This window comes from Vicugna pacos, chromosome 6, assembly GCF_048564905.1.
Source record: "Vicugna pacos chromosome 6, VicPac4, whole genome shotgun sequence".
In the NCBI taxonomy this organism is placed as follows: domain Eukaryota; kingdom Metazoa; phylum Chordata; class Mammalia; order Artiodactyla; family Camelidae; genus Vicugna; species Vicugna pacos.
This window is the reverse complement of record NC_132992.1, coordinates 83,428,882-83,448,812: the sequence shown is the minus strand read 5'-3', so window position 1 is coordinate 83,448,812 and position 19,931 is coordinate 83,428,882. Positions and strand designations below refer to the sequence as shown.

The 19,931-nt window shown below is 45.2% G+C and overlaps 1 protein-coding gene across 1 annotated transcript in view; it reads left to right on the top strand.

The window, feature by feature from the left end:
- NRDE2 (NRDE-2, necessary for RNA interference, domain containing) overlaps positions 1-19,931 on the top strand; it is a 41,603-nt gene that overhangs the window by 13,972 nt on the left and 7,700 nt on the right. Inside the window, exons 4-10 of the mRNA XM_006208192.4 lie at positions 442-591; positions 4,922-5,372; positions 6,203-6,608; positions 7,922-8,055; positions 10,490-10,610; positions 16,730-16,905; positions 19,084-19,470. Coding sequence (XP_006208254.2) covers positions 442-591; positions 4,922-5,372; positions 6,203-6,608; positions 7,922-8,055; positions 10,490-10,610; positions 16,730-16,905; positions 19,084-19,470 — 1,825 coding nt within the window. The remainder of the gene's footprint in view (positions 1-441; positions 592-4,921; positions 5,373-6,202; positions 6,609-7,921; positions 8,056-10,489; positions 10,611-16,729; positions 16,906-19,083; positions 19,471-19,931) is intronic.

Below are 19,931 nucleotides of genomic sequence, written 5' to 3'. Positions count from 1 at the left end.
TTGTTGTTATGAGTTGAAATAAATTATCTGAGCACTTTCAGATAAGTTAGGCGCAGTAAGGGCAGCCTTACTTTTTCTTTTTTTTTTTTTTAAAAAAAACTTGTTTATAAATATATTTGAAATTCCTGTTATAATCATTTAAATAAGTTATTTAAAAAAAAACCCAGCTATATCCTTTACATTAATTTCTGGGATGGCTTCTTTTCTTGGTAAAATGCCACTTAGTATTGACAATTTTTGCTTCATATTTTAAAACTTTTTCCAGAGTAAGCGTCCTCTTCCCATCTCTAGGGCATGTGCGCATTTTATGTACTTGGGTGTGCTTGATACTGTGTGGAGTTTGAAATGTTTGACTTTCATGTTTCTGAAGTGTGAAATATGTACCTGGAAGCTTTCTAAGTGCCTCTCCCTTTCTCTTCTTCACCTTCCTGTGTCCCACAGTCAAGAAAACAATGCTGCTGCTGATACTGGACGTCACTCTGTTTGGCTTGAGGACATTCAGACTCTGACAGGAGAAACCTTCAGAACAGATAAGAGGCCAGATCCTGCAAACTGGGAGTACAAGTCCCTTTACCGAGGAGATATAGCCAGGTAGCCTTCACGGCATCCCCCCGGGTGCTCCCTGCTGGGCAGTGACCCCCCTCTCCCTGCCGAACGCTCAGCACTGTCTGTCTCTGTCTCTTTGCCTACCCACCCATAGACTCTGTTGAGTTTCACCCATTGTTAAGTTGTTTAGGTGTAAACAATAGAAGGTGAGTAATCTCACATTTTAAAATAAAAGTTAAACCTTGAGATTAGGATCCAGGTCAGATTAATCCTCTTTAGCCACTTAGTGCTTGGCGGAGTGTGTGGCATAGTAGGTGTTCAATAACTGCTCGTTGAATGAATGAAGCTGAAAATACCTTAAAATGATCGTGATAAACTGTCTGTAAACCATTCGATCTAATCCACATGCCATTTTAATAAGTTAAAAAAGCCTTTTATTAATCCACCCCGATGCATGCCTTTTAAAAAATGACATTAAATGGTAATGACTTTTTCAAAATGTTTCCAGCTTATGTCACCAGATAATCATAAAAATAGCTGCTTGCTTCAGTAATGAGTCTAAACTTTTCTTCTCTAATCTGTCCATCAACAATATTTGAATCCTTAATAAACTCTGTAGACACTTAGGACTTTGTAAGCCACTCTTGGGAGCATAATGAACAATAGTAGACAATCTCTGTTCCCAAATAGCTTACAGGTAATGAAAACCAAAGAGAGAGAATCGTGGACTATTAGGCCAAGAGGAGGCCTGGACGGCCATTACTTTACTGCACCTCCAAATTTTAATCATGTTTTCACTCACCATGACATTATAACTCACCACATAAGCAATTCCAACTAAAATTTCCCCTATGATGAGTTTATATGAGTTATTTTGTGCTGCATATTTATATCGCCATATTGTCTACTACATCCTCATGGCAGAGCGGAAATGACTACCCTACCTAAAATGTATTTGTATATTTTGAATGATTTTAACACTCCCTGAAGTCTTACTTGGCTTTCTGTGCCTCCATGGTCCCGTGCCGCAGGTGGAGACATGCCCAGTGCACACTGATGGGGCGCTGTACTGTTTACTGATGTTAGCCTGGCTGATCCCCGCAGCATGTGGGGAGGAGGCACTCTGGTTTTATCGACGAGGGAAAGGAGTCTCAGGTTAAGTGTCTTCTCACGGTCATGCAACCAGGAAGCAGGAGAGTTGGGATCTACACCTTTGTTCCTCTGACTCCGAATGTTCTTTCCCGGGCTGTAAACAAAGCTGAGACAGGTTGTGTGGCGGGACATTTTCTAGACTGGGAAACAGAAGACTCTGGTTCTCGTTCTAACTTTGCCCTTGGCTGGTAATGTAACCAGGCAAGTCACTTCGCCTTTCTGAGCTTCCGCTTATTCGTCTGTAAATTGGGAATTGTAACTCCTTGCTGTGCCTTACATTCAAATATCAGAGATATTTGATATGGGATTAGGAATTGGTGTGCAAATATAAAAGGTTATTGCTTAGTAATTAGATGAAAAAAGGAAACAATATTAACAAAGAGTGGCTCGTGAGCCTCTGCTAGTGAATGGCCCAGACCTGAGGAAGCGTAGAGACAACCGTATGAATCAAACTGCAGAGAGACTGCTGTAAAGGGCGGAGGGCATTGTTGTGATTTCCTAATGTTTAAGGGAGGGAAGTCTTGCCCAGATTAATAGCTGTACAGCTGCTAGTGTCCAGGTCGGGGGAGACGCTGATCCCGTGGCACTCTGAGCTGGTCAGAGGGTGGTGGGAGTCCTGCGTCAGGTGCTGAGTTTTTGTTTTTTAAGAGGGACACTGACCAGCCAAGAGCGTCGGGAGGAAGGTGAGCAGACGCTTGGCTTGTGCCGTCCTGTGAGGACTAGGCAAGGGCTGGGGGGTGTTGGCCTGTATCAGGGCTGTGCTCGTTGTCTTGTGAGCGTTGTTGGACTGTCTTCTGGAAGGTGGGTTGGCAACGTGCTATGTAACTTGGGAAGGCAGAACCAGGACCAGTGAGTGGAAGTTTGGCCCAGCATAAAAGCAGGCCTAATAGCGTGAGCATCCCAGCAATGACACGGTGTGTGCTGGAGCGTTGTGGTAAACAGGGCTTAGGTTCTAAAGTTAGTGTGTAACTGAGTCAAAATCACCTTTGGAAAATTCCTTAGGAATAGTACACTATCTGTCAGTGAAGTTCAGCTAGTTTTTTCTCCATGTTTGGAAGAGATTATTGTTCCTTTGGCTGCATACCAGATGAAATAGTTGGCTTAGGTTTAGGAGCCAAGATGTATGAAATAATAATAACAATTTAAACCTACCTAGCCCTTACTGTATGGCTGAGGAACCTTTTTTGATCATCCCAGCAATTCTGTGGCATAAGGTACTGTTGTTATTCCTCTTTTACAGATGAGGAAGCGGAGACACTGTTTTTTAAAACTTGATCACAGTCGTCCAGCTAGTAGATGGTGGAGTTGGAATTTGGACCCAGGCAGTCTGACACTGTGGGAAGGCACGTGTGAACTGAATTCACTGAGGGAAGGCAGATTTATGTTGCCCAGCCCCGCTCACTCCGGGGCTCAAGACTCACTGTGTGGATTCAGGGCCGAATTGGGTGCTTGATTTAAACATACTCACTTTCCAAACCCTTTCCCTCTTTTCTTTCCGTTCCTTTTCCTTTTCTTTCTTTTCCTTTCCTTTTGCAGTGCACACTCATATATCCATGCCCTGCATTCTACCATTCACATTTCTGTACTTGCCTGACCATGTACTTGTCCATTCAGCTATCAACCCGTCTTTATTTTTTGATGCATTTCAGAGTAAATTATAGAAATCAGTACATTGCCCCCTAAATACTTCAGTGTGCATGTCATCAACTAAAGTTCGATTCATTTATTTTTTCTTCTGACTTAAACTTTATGTACAGTGTAATAATACACATCTTTATTGGCTGAGTGTTGACCAGTGCATATGCCTGTATAACCTAGACATCTGTGAAAACAGAGAACATTGCCATGACCCCAGAAAGTTCCCTCCGGTTCCTTTCTACTCAGTCCACACCCCACCTCCCCAGAGAAAATTACAGTTTTAATTTTTTTCCACCATCAATTAGTTGTCTATTCGAGATTTCATATGAATGGAATCATAGTGCGTGCTGTTTTGTGTCTGGCTTCTGTCTCTTGGTGTAATGTTTTGAGTTTCATCCACGTTGTAGCATTTCTCAGTAGTTCCTCTTTCCTGCCGGTGGTATTCTGTTGTGTGGCCATACCACCATTTGTTTATCCATTATCCTATGGATGGGCACCTGGACTTTTTCTAGAATTTGGCTGTTATGCATAAAGCTGCAAAGCTCTTTGTGTAGATATGTGTTTTCCTTTTTTTTCCATAAATACTTAGGACTAGAATTGCTGGGTCATAGGGTAGATCTGTGTTTAGTTTTTTAAAGAAACTGCCAGAACTTTTCCCAAAGTGCTTGTACCAGCTTACAGTTCCACCAGCAGCATATGAGAGTCCTGATTACTCCACAGATTACTCGCCAATGTATGGTGTTGTCAGTCCTTTTAATTTTAGCTATCCTGGTGGGTATGTGCTGTATCTCGTTGTGGCTTTAATTTGTGTTTCCTTGATGACTGATGATGTTGAGCACTTTTTCATGTGCTTGTTGGCCATTCGTGATGTTTCTGTTGAGAGCCGTTGCCCTTTTTAATTGGAGTGTTTGTATAACACACAAACAGGAAAGTACACAGTTTTCCTTAGTTTTTGTGCAGATATCAGTAGTCATGTGTTTGTGACTCTGGGGACGCCCACATGATCCATAAAAGCATTTTAGAAACCAGCTTTTTTTCCTGTCGGGTACAAAATAGCCAAATGTAATTTTATTTGACATGCTTTGTTTCAGGATTAAAAAAAGCATCTTAGACCTATCTGTTATCTTCTTAATAGGGACCCACGACAGCACTGAGGAAAGGGACCGGTCGAGGAGACAGATGACCTAGTGTCACCTGTGGTCTCAGTGCTCTTACTTAGAAATAGTGTAAAAGAGGGGATGATAATTTCCGCCTTGCCTGTCACACGTGATTGTGTTGATCAAATGACATAATGTGTGTGACAGTACTTTACAAAGCTTCAGGAAAATATAAGTTACTAAGATCTGGACGACAGGCAGGATCTTCAGTTTATGAGACATTAACGAAGAGTCGTGTTAGAGGAATAAGCAATCAGGCAGAAAAAGTTAATGCTAATCCTCGTATTTCTCTAAACAGAAGCAACTGGAAGGTAAGGTGAATGTAAATCTGTGTGGTTAACTGGCGTCACAAGAGTTGTCCACTGAGCCCGCGGGCACTCCTGGTGCACACACTCTCTGAGTAACTTGTTTTCTTTTTCAAATTTAAGATACAAGAGGAAAGGAGACTCCTGCCTTGGCATTAACCCTAAGAAGCAATGTGTATCTTGGGAGGGGACGTCCACAGAAAAGAAGCGTTCACACAAGCGTGTCGAGCGCTATTTCACAAGGAAGAATGTGGGATTAATGAACATTGACGGAGTTGCCGTTAGCGGTAAAACCGAACCTCCGTCATCCGAGCCACTCTCGTTTATCCCAGTGAAGGACTCAGAGGATGTGGTTTCTCCTGTTACAACCTGGCTGAACCCTCTGGGGATTTACGATCTATCCACCACGCAGTGGTTGCAAGGACAGGGTCCTTCAGAGCAAGAATCCAAGCAGCCAGACCCACAGCCAGGCAGAGAGAATGCGATTCTCAAGGCCAAGGTGGAGGATTTTAACAGGAGGGTTCGGGAGAATCCTCGGGATGTTCAGCTGTGGATGGCGTTTGTTGCTTTTCAGGTAGGTTTCACTGTCCCAGTTCTCTGTTAGGATGATGGTCCTAGTTGGGGCAAACTGATGTACTCTGCCGCAATTTTTGAGCTCCTATGCGGAGCCCTGGCACCGGTCCTCCAAAGATGATTAGAATATAGCCCTTGCCCTGAGTTTGCTCAGAGTCCAAGAGGAAGACTGACATGTGAAGGGCAAATGCAGTCTGGGGTAATCAGCGCTATAACGTGTCATTTGGGGTAGAGTGGAGGAGTGACGTGCCACTTGGGAGTAAGGAAGGGCTCCCAGGTGACACTTGAACAGAACCGTGAGAGAAGAGGATGCTCACCAGGCAGGTAGAGGTGTTCCTAAGGTGCAAACACAGCATGCCAGATGCACAGAATTGCAGAAGCGGAGGGGCTACCAGTGAAATTCCTTGGAGCTGTGTGCCTCCTTTCTGAAATATATGGATTTGTCTTAGTCCCACACATTTTTTGAACCACTTATAGAATTATCATATTTCGTCCCACTTTTGGCTGTGTTACTGATAAAATTGACTCTTCAGAAAAGGTTTTCTAGACACTGCAAGCTAGTTATTGATACATAAATCTAAGTTTAAAATGGCAGCGTGCGCCGGTAAATTAGTTGAAAGGAACATGAGGCCAAGCATGGTCGGGAGTACAGGCTGCCTGGGATCCCTAAGAGTTCTCATTAGAAGAAGGTGTGATAAGTGGTCATCAAGAAAGTCTGAATAACAGTTCGTTTTGAGAGGTGAGAAACCCTTTGGGGCTTGCAAGTCACTCTCAACCCCGAGGGTCCCCCAGTTCCACTTGCGTTTGTGAATCGGTGTTTTTGTCGTTGAGGACGAGGTCATGAGAAGTCCCGGCCTGTACGCCGCGGAGGAAGGACAGCAGGAAAAGCAGAAGCGGTCCCTGCGGCTGGTCCTGGAGAAGAAGCTGGCCATTCTGGAGCGGGCCATCGAAAGCAACCAGAGCAGCATGGACCTGAAGCTCGCCAAGCTGCAGCTCTGCACCGCGTTCTGGGAGCCCCCGACGCTGCTCAAAGAGTGGCAGAAACTGATCTTCCTGCATCCCAACAATACAGGCCTGTGGCAGAAATACCTTCTGTTTTGCCAGAGCCAGTTCAGCACCTTTTCCATATCAAAAATTCAGAGTCTGTATGGAAAATGCTTGAGTACGTTGTCTGCCGTTAAGGACGGCAGCATCTTATCTCACCCCGAGCTGCCCGGCACCGAGGACGCCATGTTTGGTAAGGAGACAATGGCCAGGTCCACTTACCAGGGAGGAGCTGTACTTTCTTTTGGCTTTGGTTGAAAATGAAGATTTATTTTTGGTTTAATTTAGGAAAGTCTTAATCAATAAAACTGTTTTTTTAAAAAAGTACTATGACTTCTTTTGATAACAGAGTCTCCCCCCTCCAACGTCTTGGTGGTGGGGAGCATTAGAAACAGTAGAGTTAGGGAAGCGTCACTAGACTAGAAGTTCCAACTTTTCGACGTATTAATCAAGTAAACGTAACTGCTGTGGCTGTGGGTGGCTTGTCTGTTGAGATGCCTGTATTCCTCTCACCCAGTCACAGAGTCTCAGTCCTGTAGGATGCTCTGACCAGCTGGGAATCACTGTATAGATATAGGTCATTGGTATTGTTATACTGTTAACTTTTTTGGCATGTACAGTTTGTCCAGTAATGAGATATGGGAGACCGCATGTTATGCAGGAACTGGAGCGTATCACTTTTGACTTGAATCCTGGGTTTGCCCTTCATTGGTTCTCGTGCAACCTTGGGTAGATTCCTCCACCTGTTTGAGCTCTAGTTCCTCCCTCAGCAACAACAGTACGATACCTGCTTTCCAGGATCATTGTGCATATCGGCTGCAATAATACGTGTTGAGTCCAGCTCAGTGTCTGGCGCATAGCAGACGTTCATTTGATCAAATCCCTGTTATTGAATATGGCTACTAATTCTAAAGATAGAAATATATTGCTCTGGAAATAATAATGGTTTACCTGACCGACTTAAAGAGCCGTATGTTTGATGTCATTTGTGATATGCTCAAGTGGCTTAATGGTATTTAGTAGATGGAACTATACCACAGTTAAGACAGACTGAAGTCTTCAAACATGGAACCCTGATTTGTTTACAGCAGACCGAGTACACGATGAAAATTTGCTGGTGAATAATGCCATCTAGTGGTCAGTAGAGTACACATCTTTGCCTTCTGATAAAAAAATCTAATCTGCCATTTTTTTCCCTAGAATTTTTCCGTGTAGTAGTGAGCTTTGAGTATTTGATAACCAGTATTCAGACCAACCTCTTGCCTTATTTTATTGTTAATATTTGTACTCTGTGACAGTTTCATTTAAAAATCAGACTGAATAAACTTGATTGTAGTCCTAATGTGAGTCCTTCTAAATCAGGACATGTATGTCTTCGAAAACATAACAGTCACTGATTTCAGGGAAAAGGTGTTCTGGGTGTTCAAGTGCATGTTTGTAGAGGGGACGTTCTCCCCTTTGAGAGGTGTTAACCAGCTTGTCCCCGTCTGCTCTCCCTGCCTTCAGCTCTCTTTCTTCAGCAGTGCCACTTCCTGCGGCAGGCCGGGCACGCGGAGAAGGCGGTCTCTCTGTTCCAGGCCATGGTTGACTTCACCTTCTTCAAACCCGACAGCGTGAAAGATCTGCCTACGAAAGGACAGGTACCGTTCTGCCTCCCCGTCCTCCTGTCCCTCCTCTTCTGGTGGTGGATGTGGATAGTGGGAGGTGGTGGTAGTGTTTTTTAAATATTTATATCCATCCTCCTGTGCACCAGTCCTGTTGAGGATTATTCCTCAGAAATATTCTGGCACTGCAAGGGAAATTCCCAAATGAAAGTAGTGAAACGTGGAGAAGAGGAAAGAAGATCCCCCCACCTTCCCAGAGATAAAGACTCACTTATGTTCCTCTTTGCCCTCACTTATGGCCCTCCTCCCCATTTAAATGCTCACTGTCCCCACCCGCCGGGAGACAGTTGTTGTGCCTTCTGAACCACGGGTGCTCTGTCCTTCCTCCGTGCAGTCTAGTCTGGGTCTCGTGTCTCCTCCCCAGTTAACCTTCCCACTACCTAAAATCTTTGCCGGAGTTGCAAATGACCTTACACCTTGGTGCTTTGTCAACACTGATTCTAATTGGGGAGGGGTTAATTGTTTAGATGATGAGTGAACATTGCCAGTATTTGTAGCAATTAAAAAAAAATAATATGTAGCAATTAAAAAAAATCTCACTGTAGAGCTGTCCATAAGAAAAACTTTCTTTTTCCTTTTTCCACTCAAGAAAACTGTTTCCTACTTGGCACAGAGGGTTTGGCGGGAGATGGATAGGATATCTGAATTTACAGTGAACTTTCAAAGGTCTTTCACAAGAGGCTAAGGTCTCCATCTTGTGGAGTTTTCATGAATTGCTTGTAAAGACTATTTTTATCATTATTTTTAACGTTTTTTTCCCTAGACAAAATATTGGTTAGTATTGGTATAACTGGTTGTTAGTACAATAAGGCAGATAATACAGTTATTTTAAGACACACTTTGCTATTTTAAGAACACGCTGTGCTACCGAAGTGATTCTTAGCCTCTGCAGAGTGTTGGGTGTGTGGCTGGAGGTCAGGATCCCAGTCGCCCTTGTCCCCACCCCTTTGCCGACACTCACCGTCCGTGATGAGAGTAGGTGCTGATGAGGGACTGAAGGGAGTCTGGACCCACACACTTGAGGTTGTAAATATTCTGGAGGGCGTGACCACGTCTCAGCACAACATGTGTTCCTAACACCTGGCACCGTGCCCAGCACACAGTGGGGACTCAGTGCTTGTTGGCACAGAGCTGAACAGGGTAGGCATCCTGCGAATAAGAGGTCTGAGTTCCAGAGCATTTACACGACAACTTTGAATTTTAGTTTAGTAACATTCCACATCTTTATAACGGAGACATTGGTAGCATAAACATTGTAAATAGGCAGAGCCTTTCTCTCGAGTGGGCTTTCTTCCATCCCTTTGATAAGAGCAAACCCTGTAAAGAGGGAGGGTAGCCTTGCGTTTCCCCTCCCTGGGTGGCTGCTGGGTAAACTCGGAGTCCGGGGCTCTGCCCTCTTCCCGGGGTGCGTGGCTCTGGCCGGGCAGTCCTGCGGCTCCTGGCCCACCGTGTGCCCTTTGGAAGCCTGCTTGTCCTCTTCAAAAGGTTTCCTACACAAGTTTTCATTGAGCAGGTTACTGGCTCAGTCTTAAAGTCCTGATTGTCAGGTGATGATGTGATCGCTCTACTGTGGGTTGCAGTGTTCACATTCCGTCCCACGCGGAACTGCTGCCCTTGGTCCGCTCCCCACACTGCGGACTGACGGCCAAATGAAGGAGGGACGGGCCAGGCTGTCACACGTGGACCTTTTTATTCACTGGGTGCCTACCATGTTCAGCGCTGAGCCAGCAAGCATTTACTGAGTCTGCACTCCGTGGGGGCCCTGTGCCAGGTGTTGGGAACACACCGTAACTGAGATGTGGTCAGGCCCTCGAGCTCACAGTCTGTCCTGTGGAAACTTTGCTAATATAATATTGTAAATCAACTAAACTTCAACTGAAAAGAAGACTTTGAATCTCCTTCCCCTCAAAAGTTCTTAGCGGCAACTTGACTTTGGGTACTAGTTAGGGGGCCCCGTGGGATTCTGGGAACTGGCAGTGCCACTGTCCTGGTTAGACTGGCCTGCCAGCGTCAGAGCTGGGAAACCAGCCCTCTCCTCCCCGGCTGCAGGTCCCTCTCGGGCGTGGCCAGGCTTTTTGTAACCTAAGCTCAGAGGTGCCATCCCATCTCCTTGTGCCACGTTCTATTTGTTGGGAGAAGTCACTTAGGTCCAGCTCATGCTCAAGGGTGTGAATACCACAAGGCAGGGGCAGGGTCACGGTCACGGGAGGCTAGCCTGGTGGCTGCCTGTCACACTGGATAATTGTTTTTTCTGTTTTGACGTGTGTATCAGGTATCTCCTCCCAAGACTAACAACGAGCAAGATTTCAGGAATCATAAGCCCCTGTTACGCCAGTCAGCACTTATTTTGCCCAGTGACTCAGCAGTTGTGGACAAGGTGGCCTAACCTCCATGTTTTAAATCCGTACAGGTGGAATTCTTTGAGCCCTTTTGGGACAGTGGAGAGCCGCGGGCTGGGGAGAAGGGTGCTCGAGGCTGGAGAGCGTGGATGCACCAGCAGGAGCGGGGCGGCTGGGTGGTCGTCAGCCCAGGTAAGGTGCCTCTCGGTTGAGCTGCGATGCCTTTTCCTCCTAGAATTTGCTTTTACCTATTCAGGGATTATTTGTTTATATGTATAAGCTATTTATCAGTAGCTTAAGAACGTTATACAAACATCAAAATGTCAAAAATACATGAAGTAAATGAGCTGGGAGAATAGACTGTTTCTTCCCTTAGCATCTGTAAAGTGACCCCCCCACCCCCAGTTCCTTTAGTACATACGCTGTGAGGGTTTGCGTCTTCTCAGAGGAAGTAATTTTTTTTTGTATATGTATGTGTGTGTATATATATATATATATATATATATACATACATACACAAACATAGATTTATATTTATCAAAGTATAGCCAGTTTACAGTGTGTCAGTTTCTGGTGTACAGCACAATGCTTCAGTCATACATGAACATACATACATTCATTTTCTAGAGGAAGTAATTTTCATTTTTCCTTTTGTAGGTTGCTTCTGATTAGTAATTTTGTTACTAATCCCCTGCTCCCCCTCCTCCCATTTCAGTGTGTATTTAAAACAGTCTTTTTGTTTCCTTGGCAATGTACAGACCAGCATATTCTTTGAAAAATACTTGCCTTTTTAGGAATACTATAATTATTAACTAGCATTTATGAAACTGTCATTCTAAATGACTCCAAAGTAGTTTCCAGATTTACACTCTTAACATGACAGTGGCCAACAGAAGTATGATTCAAGCCATGTACGTAACTTCACATTTTCTAGTAGTTACATCAAAAAAGTAAAAAGAAGCAGGTGAAATGAATTTTGATAATGTATTTTGTTTAACCTAGTATATCACGTTACCATTTCAACATGTAATCAGTATTAAAAAGACGAATGAGATGTTTTGCCTTCTTTTGTTCAAACAAACTCTCGTGTATATTTGACACTTAGGGCACGTCTCAGTTCAGACCAGCCACTTTCAAGTGCGTGACGTGCTGATGGCTTCTGATTGGACAGCTCAGCTCTTGGCTATTCAGAAATTGCTCCACTCCCTGGTTTTGTTGAAAGTGGGAGAGGGAGAGAGGCCAGGCCTGGCCAGGTTCTTCTCACAGGGTGTGAGCTTTCTGGGCCTTGGTCTCTTCATCTGAGGAATGGAAACTTGTGTTAGCTAAGGTCTGCGTGGCAGTGCAAGGCTCCAGACAGGCAGGGTCCCTGTCACCACTAACGCGGTGGAGGGACCTTTTGAGACACGTCCACCTCCCCCTCTGTCCCCACCCCTATGACTAATCTGTTCTCCATTTCTGTTACTATATTATTGTTTTTTTCACATATGTTTATATAAATGAAATCATATGGCATGTAACTTTTTTCAACATTTTTTATTATAAAATTACACAAAATGTACCATTTTAAAGGGTACGGTTCTGTGACATTAATTACTTTCAGACTCTTGTGCAACCATCATCACCTCTGTCAACCTCCTCAACTTTTTCATCCTCCCCAACTGAAACTCTATACCTGTTAAATGTTAACTCTCCATCCTAATGCTGCCTCTGCAGCCTGGAGAGCCACCACTCTGCTTTCTGTCTCTGTGGATCCGAGTACTTAACTACTTAAGAATGCCATTTAAGTGCAATCATACAGTACTTGTTTTGTGGCTGGCTTATTTCATAAAGCATGTCTTCAAGATCCATACAATATGTAGCATGTGTCAATATTCCCTTCCTTTTTAAGGCTGAATAATTTTCCATTGTCAGCACAGACCACATTTCATTTCTCTCTATCTATCGAAGGACGCTTGGATTGCTTCACCTTTTGGCAGTTGTGAATAATACCATGTGAACATGGATATACAAGTATTTCTTTGAGACCCTGCTTTCTTTTGGGGATATACCAAGAAGTGGAATTGCCAGAACATATGATAGTTTATGTTTAATCCTTTGAAGAACCATCGTACTGTTTTCTACATTGGCTGCACCATTTTACATCCCCACCACCCACGCTCAAGGGTTCCAGTTTCTTCATCCTCACCAGCGTTTGTTTTCTGTGTAACTTTTTAAGATTGGTGCTTTTTGTTTTTTTTAACTTGGCATAATTTCCCTGAGATTCAGCCACGTTGTTGCTTGTATCAGCGGTTTGTTCCTGTTTCTTGCTTAGTGGTACCCATGGTATAGATGGACCACCGTTTGTTTCACTGTTCATCTTCTGTAGGACATTCAGGTCGTTTCCAGGTTTTGGCTATTATGAATATAACTGCTTTAGGCGTTAGTGTATAGGTTTCTGTGTGAACGTAGTTTTTATTTTTCTGTGATCAGCAACCAAGAATGCAGTTTCTGGATTTTATGATAAGTGCATGTTTCGTTTTATGAGAAACTGCCAAACTGTGTTCTAGGTGGCTGTACAATCTTACATACCCTGTTTGTCTGTTTTTAAATATTGATCTTTATGAAGACTCAGAATTTTCCCCTCTTCTTTCTTTTTGTTTTTTTTACATTTTTTATTGAGTAATAGTTATTTTACAATGTTGTGTCAAATTCTAGTGTAGAGCACAAGTTTTCAGTCATACATGAACATGTATATATTCATTGTCATGAGACACCACAAGATCTTGTATATTTTTCCCTGTGCTATACAGTAATCTTGTTTATCTATTCTGCATTTTAAAATCGCAGTCTGTCCCTTCCCACCCCCCACCCCCTTGGCAACCACAAGTTTGTATTCTATGTTTATGAATCTGTTTCTGTTTTGTATTTATGTTTTTGTTTGTTTGGGTTTTTATTTTTAGATTTCTCATATGAGCGATCTCATATGGTATTTTTCTTTCTCTTTCTGACTTACTTCACTTAGAATGACATTCCCCAGAAACGTCCATTTTGCTGCAAATGGCATTATGTTGTCGGTTTTTGTAGCTGAATAGCATTCCATCATATAAATAGACCACATCTTCTTTATTCAGTCATCTGTTGATGGACATCTAGGCTGCTTCCATGTCTTGGCTGTTGTAAATGGTGCTGCTATGAACATTGGGGTGCAGGTGTCTTTTTGAAGTAGGGTTCCTTATGGATATATGCCCAGGAGTGAGATTCCTGGGTCACATGGGAAGTCTATTCCTAGTCTTTTGAGGAATCTCCATACTGTTTTCCACAGTGGCTTTCCTTGCTTTTCTCTCCCACTCTTAATGATTTAGGTATCTTCTTTTACAATTTTGTGTTTATTCTTTTTGTAATTCATGGCAGTTATCTCCTTTCCAGTTATGAGTTTCTCATTTTTGTAGCATCCTGCTTCTTTTCTATTGAGAGTAGACTTGTCATTATTTCTTTTAGCATGGGTTTAGTGTTGCTAAATTCTTTTAGTTTTTGCTTGTCTATGAAGTTCTTTTATCTCTTCTTCTATCCTAAAGGATAGAGTATCCTAGGCTGCATCTTTTTTTCATTCAGGACTTTGAATATATCTTGCCACTCCCTTCTGGCCTGTAGTGTCTGTGTAGAGAAATCAGCTGAGAGCCTTATGGGGGTTCCCTTGTAACTCACTCTTTGTTTTTCTCTTGCTGCCTTTAGGATCATTTCTTTATCCATGACTCTGGCCATCTTGATTATGATATGTCTTGGTGTGTGTCTGTTTGGATTCTTCCTGTTTGGGACCCTCTGAGCCTCCTGCACTTGGATATCTGATTCTTTCTTTTAGGTTTGGGAAGTTTTCAGTCATGATTTCTTCAAATACCTTTTCAATCCCCATTGTTCTTTCTTCCTCTTCTGGAACCCCTATTATGTGTAGATTGGCACACTTTATATTATCCCATAGGTCCCTTATATTGTTTTCATTGTTTTTATTTGTTTTTCTCTCAGCTGTTCTGCTTGGGTGCTTTCTGTTGTCCTGTCTTCTAGATCACTTATTCGTTCCTCTGCATTACCTAGCCTGCTTTGTACAGCCTTTAGGTCAACTCTCATCTCAGCAAGTGAGTTTACTAATTCTACATGGTTCTTCTTTATAGCCTCTATTTCATTTTTGACATATTTTATATCTCTAAACACTATTTCTTTTAGTTCCTTCAGTACTTTGATCACTCCTTTTTTGAAATCTTGATCTAGTAGGCCATCAATGTCTATTTCCTTGATCGTGCTTTCAGGGGATTTCTCTTGCTCTTTTAATTGGGAGTGGTTCCTCTGCTTCTTCATATTGCTCATATCTCTCTGGCACTGTGGCTTAAGGAGTATCAGTTATCTACTTCTCCTGGAGATGGTGTGCTCTTAATGATTTTATCAAGAGGTCTTTGTGTCTTCACCCTGTTTCGTGACCTCAGCTTGCTGTTTCTAGAGGCCCTCTGTTGGCGTGCTCGTCTGTGCTGCTCCCATGGCTGTCGGCTAGCAGATTGTGCCCCCTCCCAACACTGGGTCAGGAGCTGAGCTCTTACCTGGTGGGTGGGCGGGTGACTCCCCCTCCCGATGCCACAGTCAGATGCTGTGCTGGGCAGGGAGGCAAGTGGGCGGATTGCGCCCCCTCCCAGCACCGTGGTCAGGTGCTGCATTCCTGCCAGGAAGGGGGGTGGCCACCCGCCCTCTCCCGGCGCCGGTCGCTCCGCTGCTCTGTGCAGCTGCCCACTCCGCCTTGGGTCGATACTCCAAAGGCAGGCTTGGGGAAGACCGCGGAACGGCCCCGCCCCTGCTCTGTGCCAAATCTCAGTTGCTTGTTCGTCCTGGTGGCGTGAGTTCTCTGAGGTGCCAGGGCAGAAAGATCCTATCTGTCTCGGGCTGTAAACAAGTCTCAGTCCTGCCCAGGAGGCTGCAGAGCCCCCGGGTGCGGATTCACGTCTCGGCCCCCCTGCCCAGGCACTGTTCACAGGAGGAGATGGCGGCTGTGGCTGTACCAGCCTCTCTTCTCGCGAGAAGCGCCAGTAATGGCAGCTCAGGTCTGAGGAGACAAAGGCTATGGCGCCCCTCCCCCCAGGGCATACCAGCTGTGTTGTTTTGCTTTTCCCGCAATTTATGGGGGACCGAGGTTGTTCCGCTTTGTATCCCCTCCCAGCCATGGTGCACAGCCCCCTGTAGTCCCCCGGGGCTGCCTCAGTGCAGCCGCCCCCATCCTCCGCCCAGCTTGGGCGGCCTGTCCTGGCCCCAGCTGCTGGCTCGCATCTTAGTCTGGGTGTCGCGGGGACCCTTTGTGCCAGTTTAACTCAGTTCTGTTGGTCAAGGGGTGCTCGGGGCAGATCTGAGCCTTGGAGGCTCCCCTTCTGTCCCACTGGCCTCTCCGTTGGAGCGGTGGTGGGGGGCGACCCAGCGAACGAGTGCCAGTCCTTTGCTGCTCCCACACTGTTTTGCTTTTTCTTTCTTTTTTCCTTTTCTCCTACCAGATTTTTGGCATCTTTGTCTTTTGAAGAGGGCGATGTTCTGTCGGAGTTTGGCAGGTGCTCTGGTTGGCTGAGTAGGTCTGTAGATGTGAGTTTTGGTGTGTTTGTGGGAGAGGGTGAGCTATGAGCGTCCTTCTACTTCGCCATCTTGCTTCTCTCAGCTCCCCTCTTCTATTCTGCATGTTCAGAGTTAGGAAACAGTGAAATAAAGTATAAGATACCTTGAATTGCCTCTTTAAAAAAATGTGAATGTATGTCATCATCAGAAGGCCACTGGCTAAAAATTCTGATGGCTTAAGAAAATTTCTAAAACAATACAGTCATTAAATGTCACTTAGCCTTCTAGAACTGTGTTATGCAATACAGTAGCCACTAGCCACATGTGGCTATTTTAGTTAAAATTAGTTAAAATTACATAAAATTAAAAATTCAGTTATTCTCCCAGCTACATTTCAGGTACCCAGGAAGTCACATGTGGCTGGTAGCTACCATATTAGACAGCACAGATATAGAACTTTTTCGTCATCATTGAAAGTTCTACTGGACAGTGCTGTTCCAAAATATGTGTCATTCCCATTTTAATTGCAGTGATAGCATTTCTGAAAGCATCTGATTTCATCAGTTAACCTGCCCCTTTTTCGTGGAAACTTGATTGATAATAGGAGAGTCTCTAAATGCCACTGAGTGTCCCAGAAGGCTGGGCCTAGTTCTTACTCATCTTGGTATTCCAGTGCCCACCGCTGTAGCGGCACAAGCAGGTAGATGTAAGTGCTGGTGGTGGTTTCAGTTGCTAGAAGCTGTGTTCTTGTCTAGATGACGATGATGACGAACCAGAAGATGATGACCAGGAAATTAAAGATAAGACTCTGCCCAGGTGGCGGATCTGGCTTGCTGCAGAGCGGTCCCGAGACCAGAGGCACTGGCGGCCGTGGCGCCCCGATAAGACCAGGAAGCAGACCGAGGAAGACTGCGAGGATCCAGAGAGACAGGCCAGTCCCTGCCCCAGCCTGGGGGGTCTTTGCTCTCTCGCCTTTAACCACTGGGTTTGGTTCCCAGAAGGAGCGCTACTGGACTCTCTGAGCACTTGCCTGGCTGGGGAGATGCTAGCCTGCTCCTGTTCCTGTCTCCAGAAACTTTCCTCTTCCCCAAACTAGGGTATAGTTGTGGCTGCTGGTGATCAGGAGCATAGGGCACTTGACCTGATAGTTTCTGTCCCCAAGGAGCAGGGTCAGCTCTCAGGTCACCCCCATGGAGAGTGTCTTCCGAGTTATTCAGTTAATTTTTCACATGGAAGCCCAAGGGCTGAGGGCTTAAAAACATAGAGTCACTGTCCTAGACCATTTAACTGTGTCCCCGTTCCCCACCCCACTCTTGGATCCTTAGAGATGTAGCAGATAGATTTGACTCTGGAAGACACAAGGGGCAGTGAGGCCATGCTGGGACAGTCAGTGTGCAGCGCCTCCTGCTGGGGGAGAAGCGGACACTTACTGAGCACCTGTGTGCACCAGGCACTCACTCACGTCACCTCCCCACGGTCATCGCAGGACTTGGCACCTGCTCCTCTGTGTCTAGTGGCAGCAGCTCTGGAAGTTTCACAATAGAATAAAGGAAGAGATTCTCTTGATACCTGTCATTGAGCCACTTTGACAAGATACCAACTACGGTTGACCCTTGACCAGTGTGAGGGGTTAGGAGCACCGCACCCGCCCTGCCCGAGCAGTCGAAAATCCGGGTATGACTTTTCAGCAGTTGTCCCTCCGTACCCGCAGTTCCATGGCCTCGGATTCCACCAGCCGCAGGTCACGTGGGACTGGTGTGCTTAGTGAAACAAACCTGTGTATCAGTGACACGAGTGGTTCAAGGGTCCACTGCATGCTGCTTGGCATGCGATATATTCCTGGGACAGACAGATTTCACAGAGGTGCGGCTCCTGAGCTTTGACATGCTTGCTGTCTGTTCCCCTCCCGAAAAATTACGTGCCTTGAGGGTGGGACGTTTTTCTGTTTCCTTCACTACTGTGTCACCAGTGCCTCCACGATGCTTGTCCTGTGGCGAGTGCTCAGTAAATAGTCCTGGATGTTGAAGGGATATTTGATGCCAGAGCTTCGGCTCTAGGCAGAGGGATCAGCATGAGTGAAGGCTCCAGGGGGCCTGGGATGTCCGAGGAATGGTGAAGGGGCTGGCCAGACTGGAATTAGGGAAGAGAGAAAGGGGGGGTCCTTGGGCAGGAAGGAGGGGCCAGCCTCTAGGGGACCTCAGCTCACGGAGGGGTCGATGCGCCTGCACGTGAGGTCCCTTCCCTGGCAGAGCTGAAGGCTTCAGGAAGAATGGGTGGGGTCTGTCTTTGCCGTTTGAGGGTTTTAGAGTTTATGGTCGACCTTCCAAAGTTTGTTCACCAGGCCCAGCATTTCAGCCATTTTCTGAAAACTTGTTTCTGGAGAAACTCCTGCTGTGAGCAGTGTCTTAGATTTTTTTCTCTGGTCAAAACCTGGAGGAGAAGCGTTTTCTGATGAATTGATGGTTTGGATTAGTTGCATTCCAGATGCTCCAGTTTTATTGGGCTCATGTTTTGATCTCCTCTTTGTTGTAACCAGGACCCGAGACAGCATAGTCTCTGTGGCCTTACGTTTTAAAGTCATTACGTGAAATCAGCTACAAACGTGTCCAGTTAGTATTAGGCTCTTATCATTGCTCTTAACGTGGGTCATTGCTTCCTGTAGTTTCTGTCTTACCTTGCTGCTATTTATGTATTTTTGAGCATATTTGTCATTTCTTGAAGCAATTTTGTACAAAGAAACCACAAAATAGTAAAGTTGTTCTATCTTAAAATAAAAATTTTCACAACTGTAACCTACCAAAGTAACTATGAAAGCCATTATGTTCTTAGAAGTGAATGTGATTCTGCATTTTCTGTGACTCCATTAGGACACCTTGAAAGTTTTCACTTTGGTCTTGCCTCCTGCCCTCAGAGAGTTCCCAGGATGTGTGAGGATGCGGGGGGGCACTGCGGGGCTCCCTGCACCCACCCCCCAGCTCTCGGCTGGCCTTAGGAGGCCTCTAATGTTGACTCATCTAGTACATCCAAAAAAAAAATTGTGGAAAAAATTGTGAAGGCTTTTTGTTTGCTTGCTGCATTTGGTCACTTGATTTTGACTTCAAAATTGCAGGTGTTGTTTGATGATATCGGACAGTCTCTGATCCGACTTTCCAGCCTGGATCTTCAGTTTCAGCTGATTGCGGCCTTTCTGCAGTTCTTGGGTGTGCCTTCCGGCTTCAGCCCTCCAACCTCCTGCCTCTATCTGGCCATGGATGAGAACAGCATCTTCGATAATGGACTTTATGATGAAAAGCCCTTGACTTTTCTCAACCTTTCATTTTCCGGCATCAGCTGTGTCGGCTGCACGGACCAGTTGGGATGCCGGCGCTGGACCAGGGGTCATGGTCGAGAGGGCGAGGAGTTCATCCGCAACATCTTCCACCTTGTGATGCCTTTGTTTTCAGGCCAGGAGCGGTCTCAGCTCTGCTTCTCTTGGTTACAGTATGAGATCGCAAAGGTAACTCCAGCCTTCTCCTTCCCCAAGTGGGGACTTCATTTCCTTGTCGCTGTTTGTCAGTGGGATGGCCAGGCTCCTCAGGGCACTGGGCCGCAGCCTCTCCTCCTTCTGGGACCCCCGAAGGCACTGGGTGTGTGGCTGCCCTTCTGAGGGGCCGCAGAGAAGAGGAGAACAGGAGAGAGTCCAGCGCGTCAGTGACGGAAGCTGTGTATTGTGTTGATTTGTTATTACCAGATGTCTGTGGTTATGTGAGCAGTTTGTGTTAAGAACCAAGCTTAAGCTTAAGCATGGTTAGAGGATTTAGGGGCTTATTAAAATAGATAAAATAAGCTACTTACCCTGCTCTTTATATCTATTATCTGTTAGAATTTCATTTAGGATTGACTCTTCTGCCCTCTGCTGGCCACCAGTTAGTACTGAATTTGAACACCCCAAATTCTGGCACTTTAACTGCAGATTGC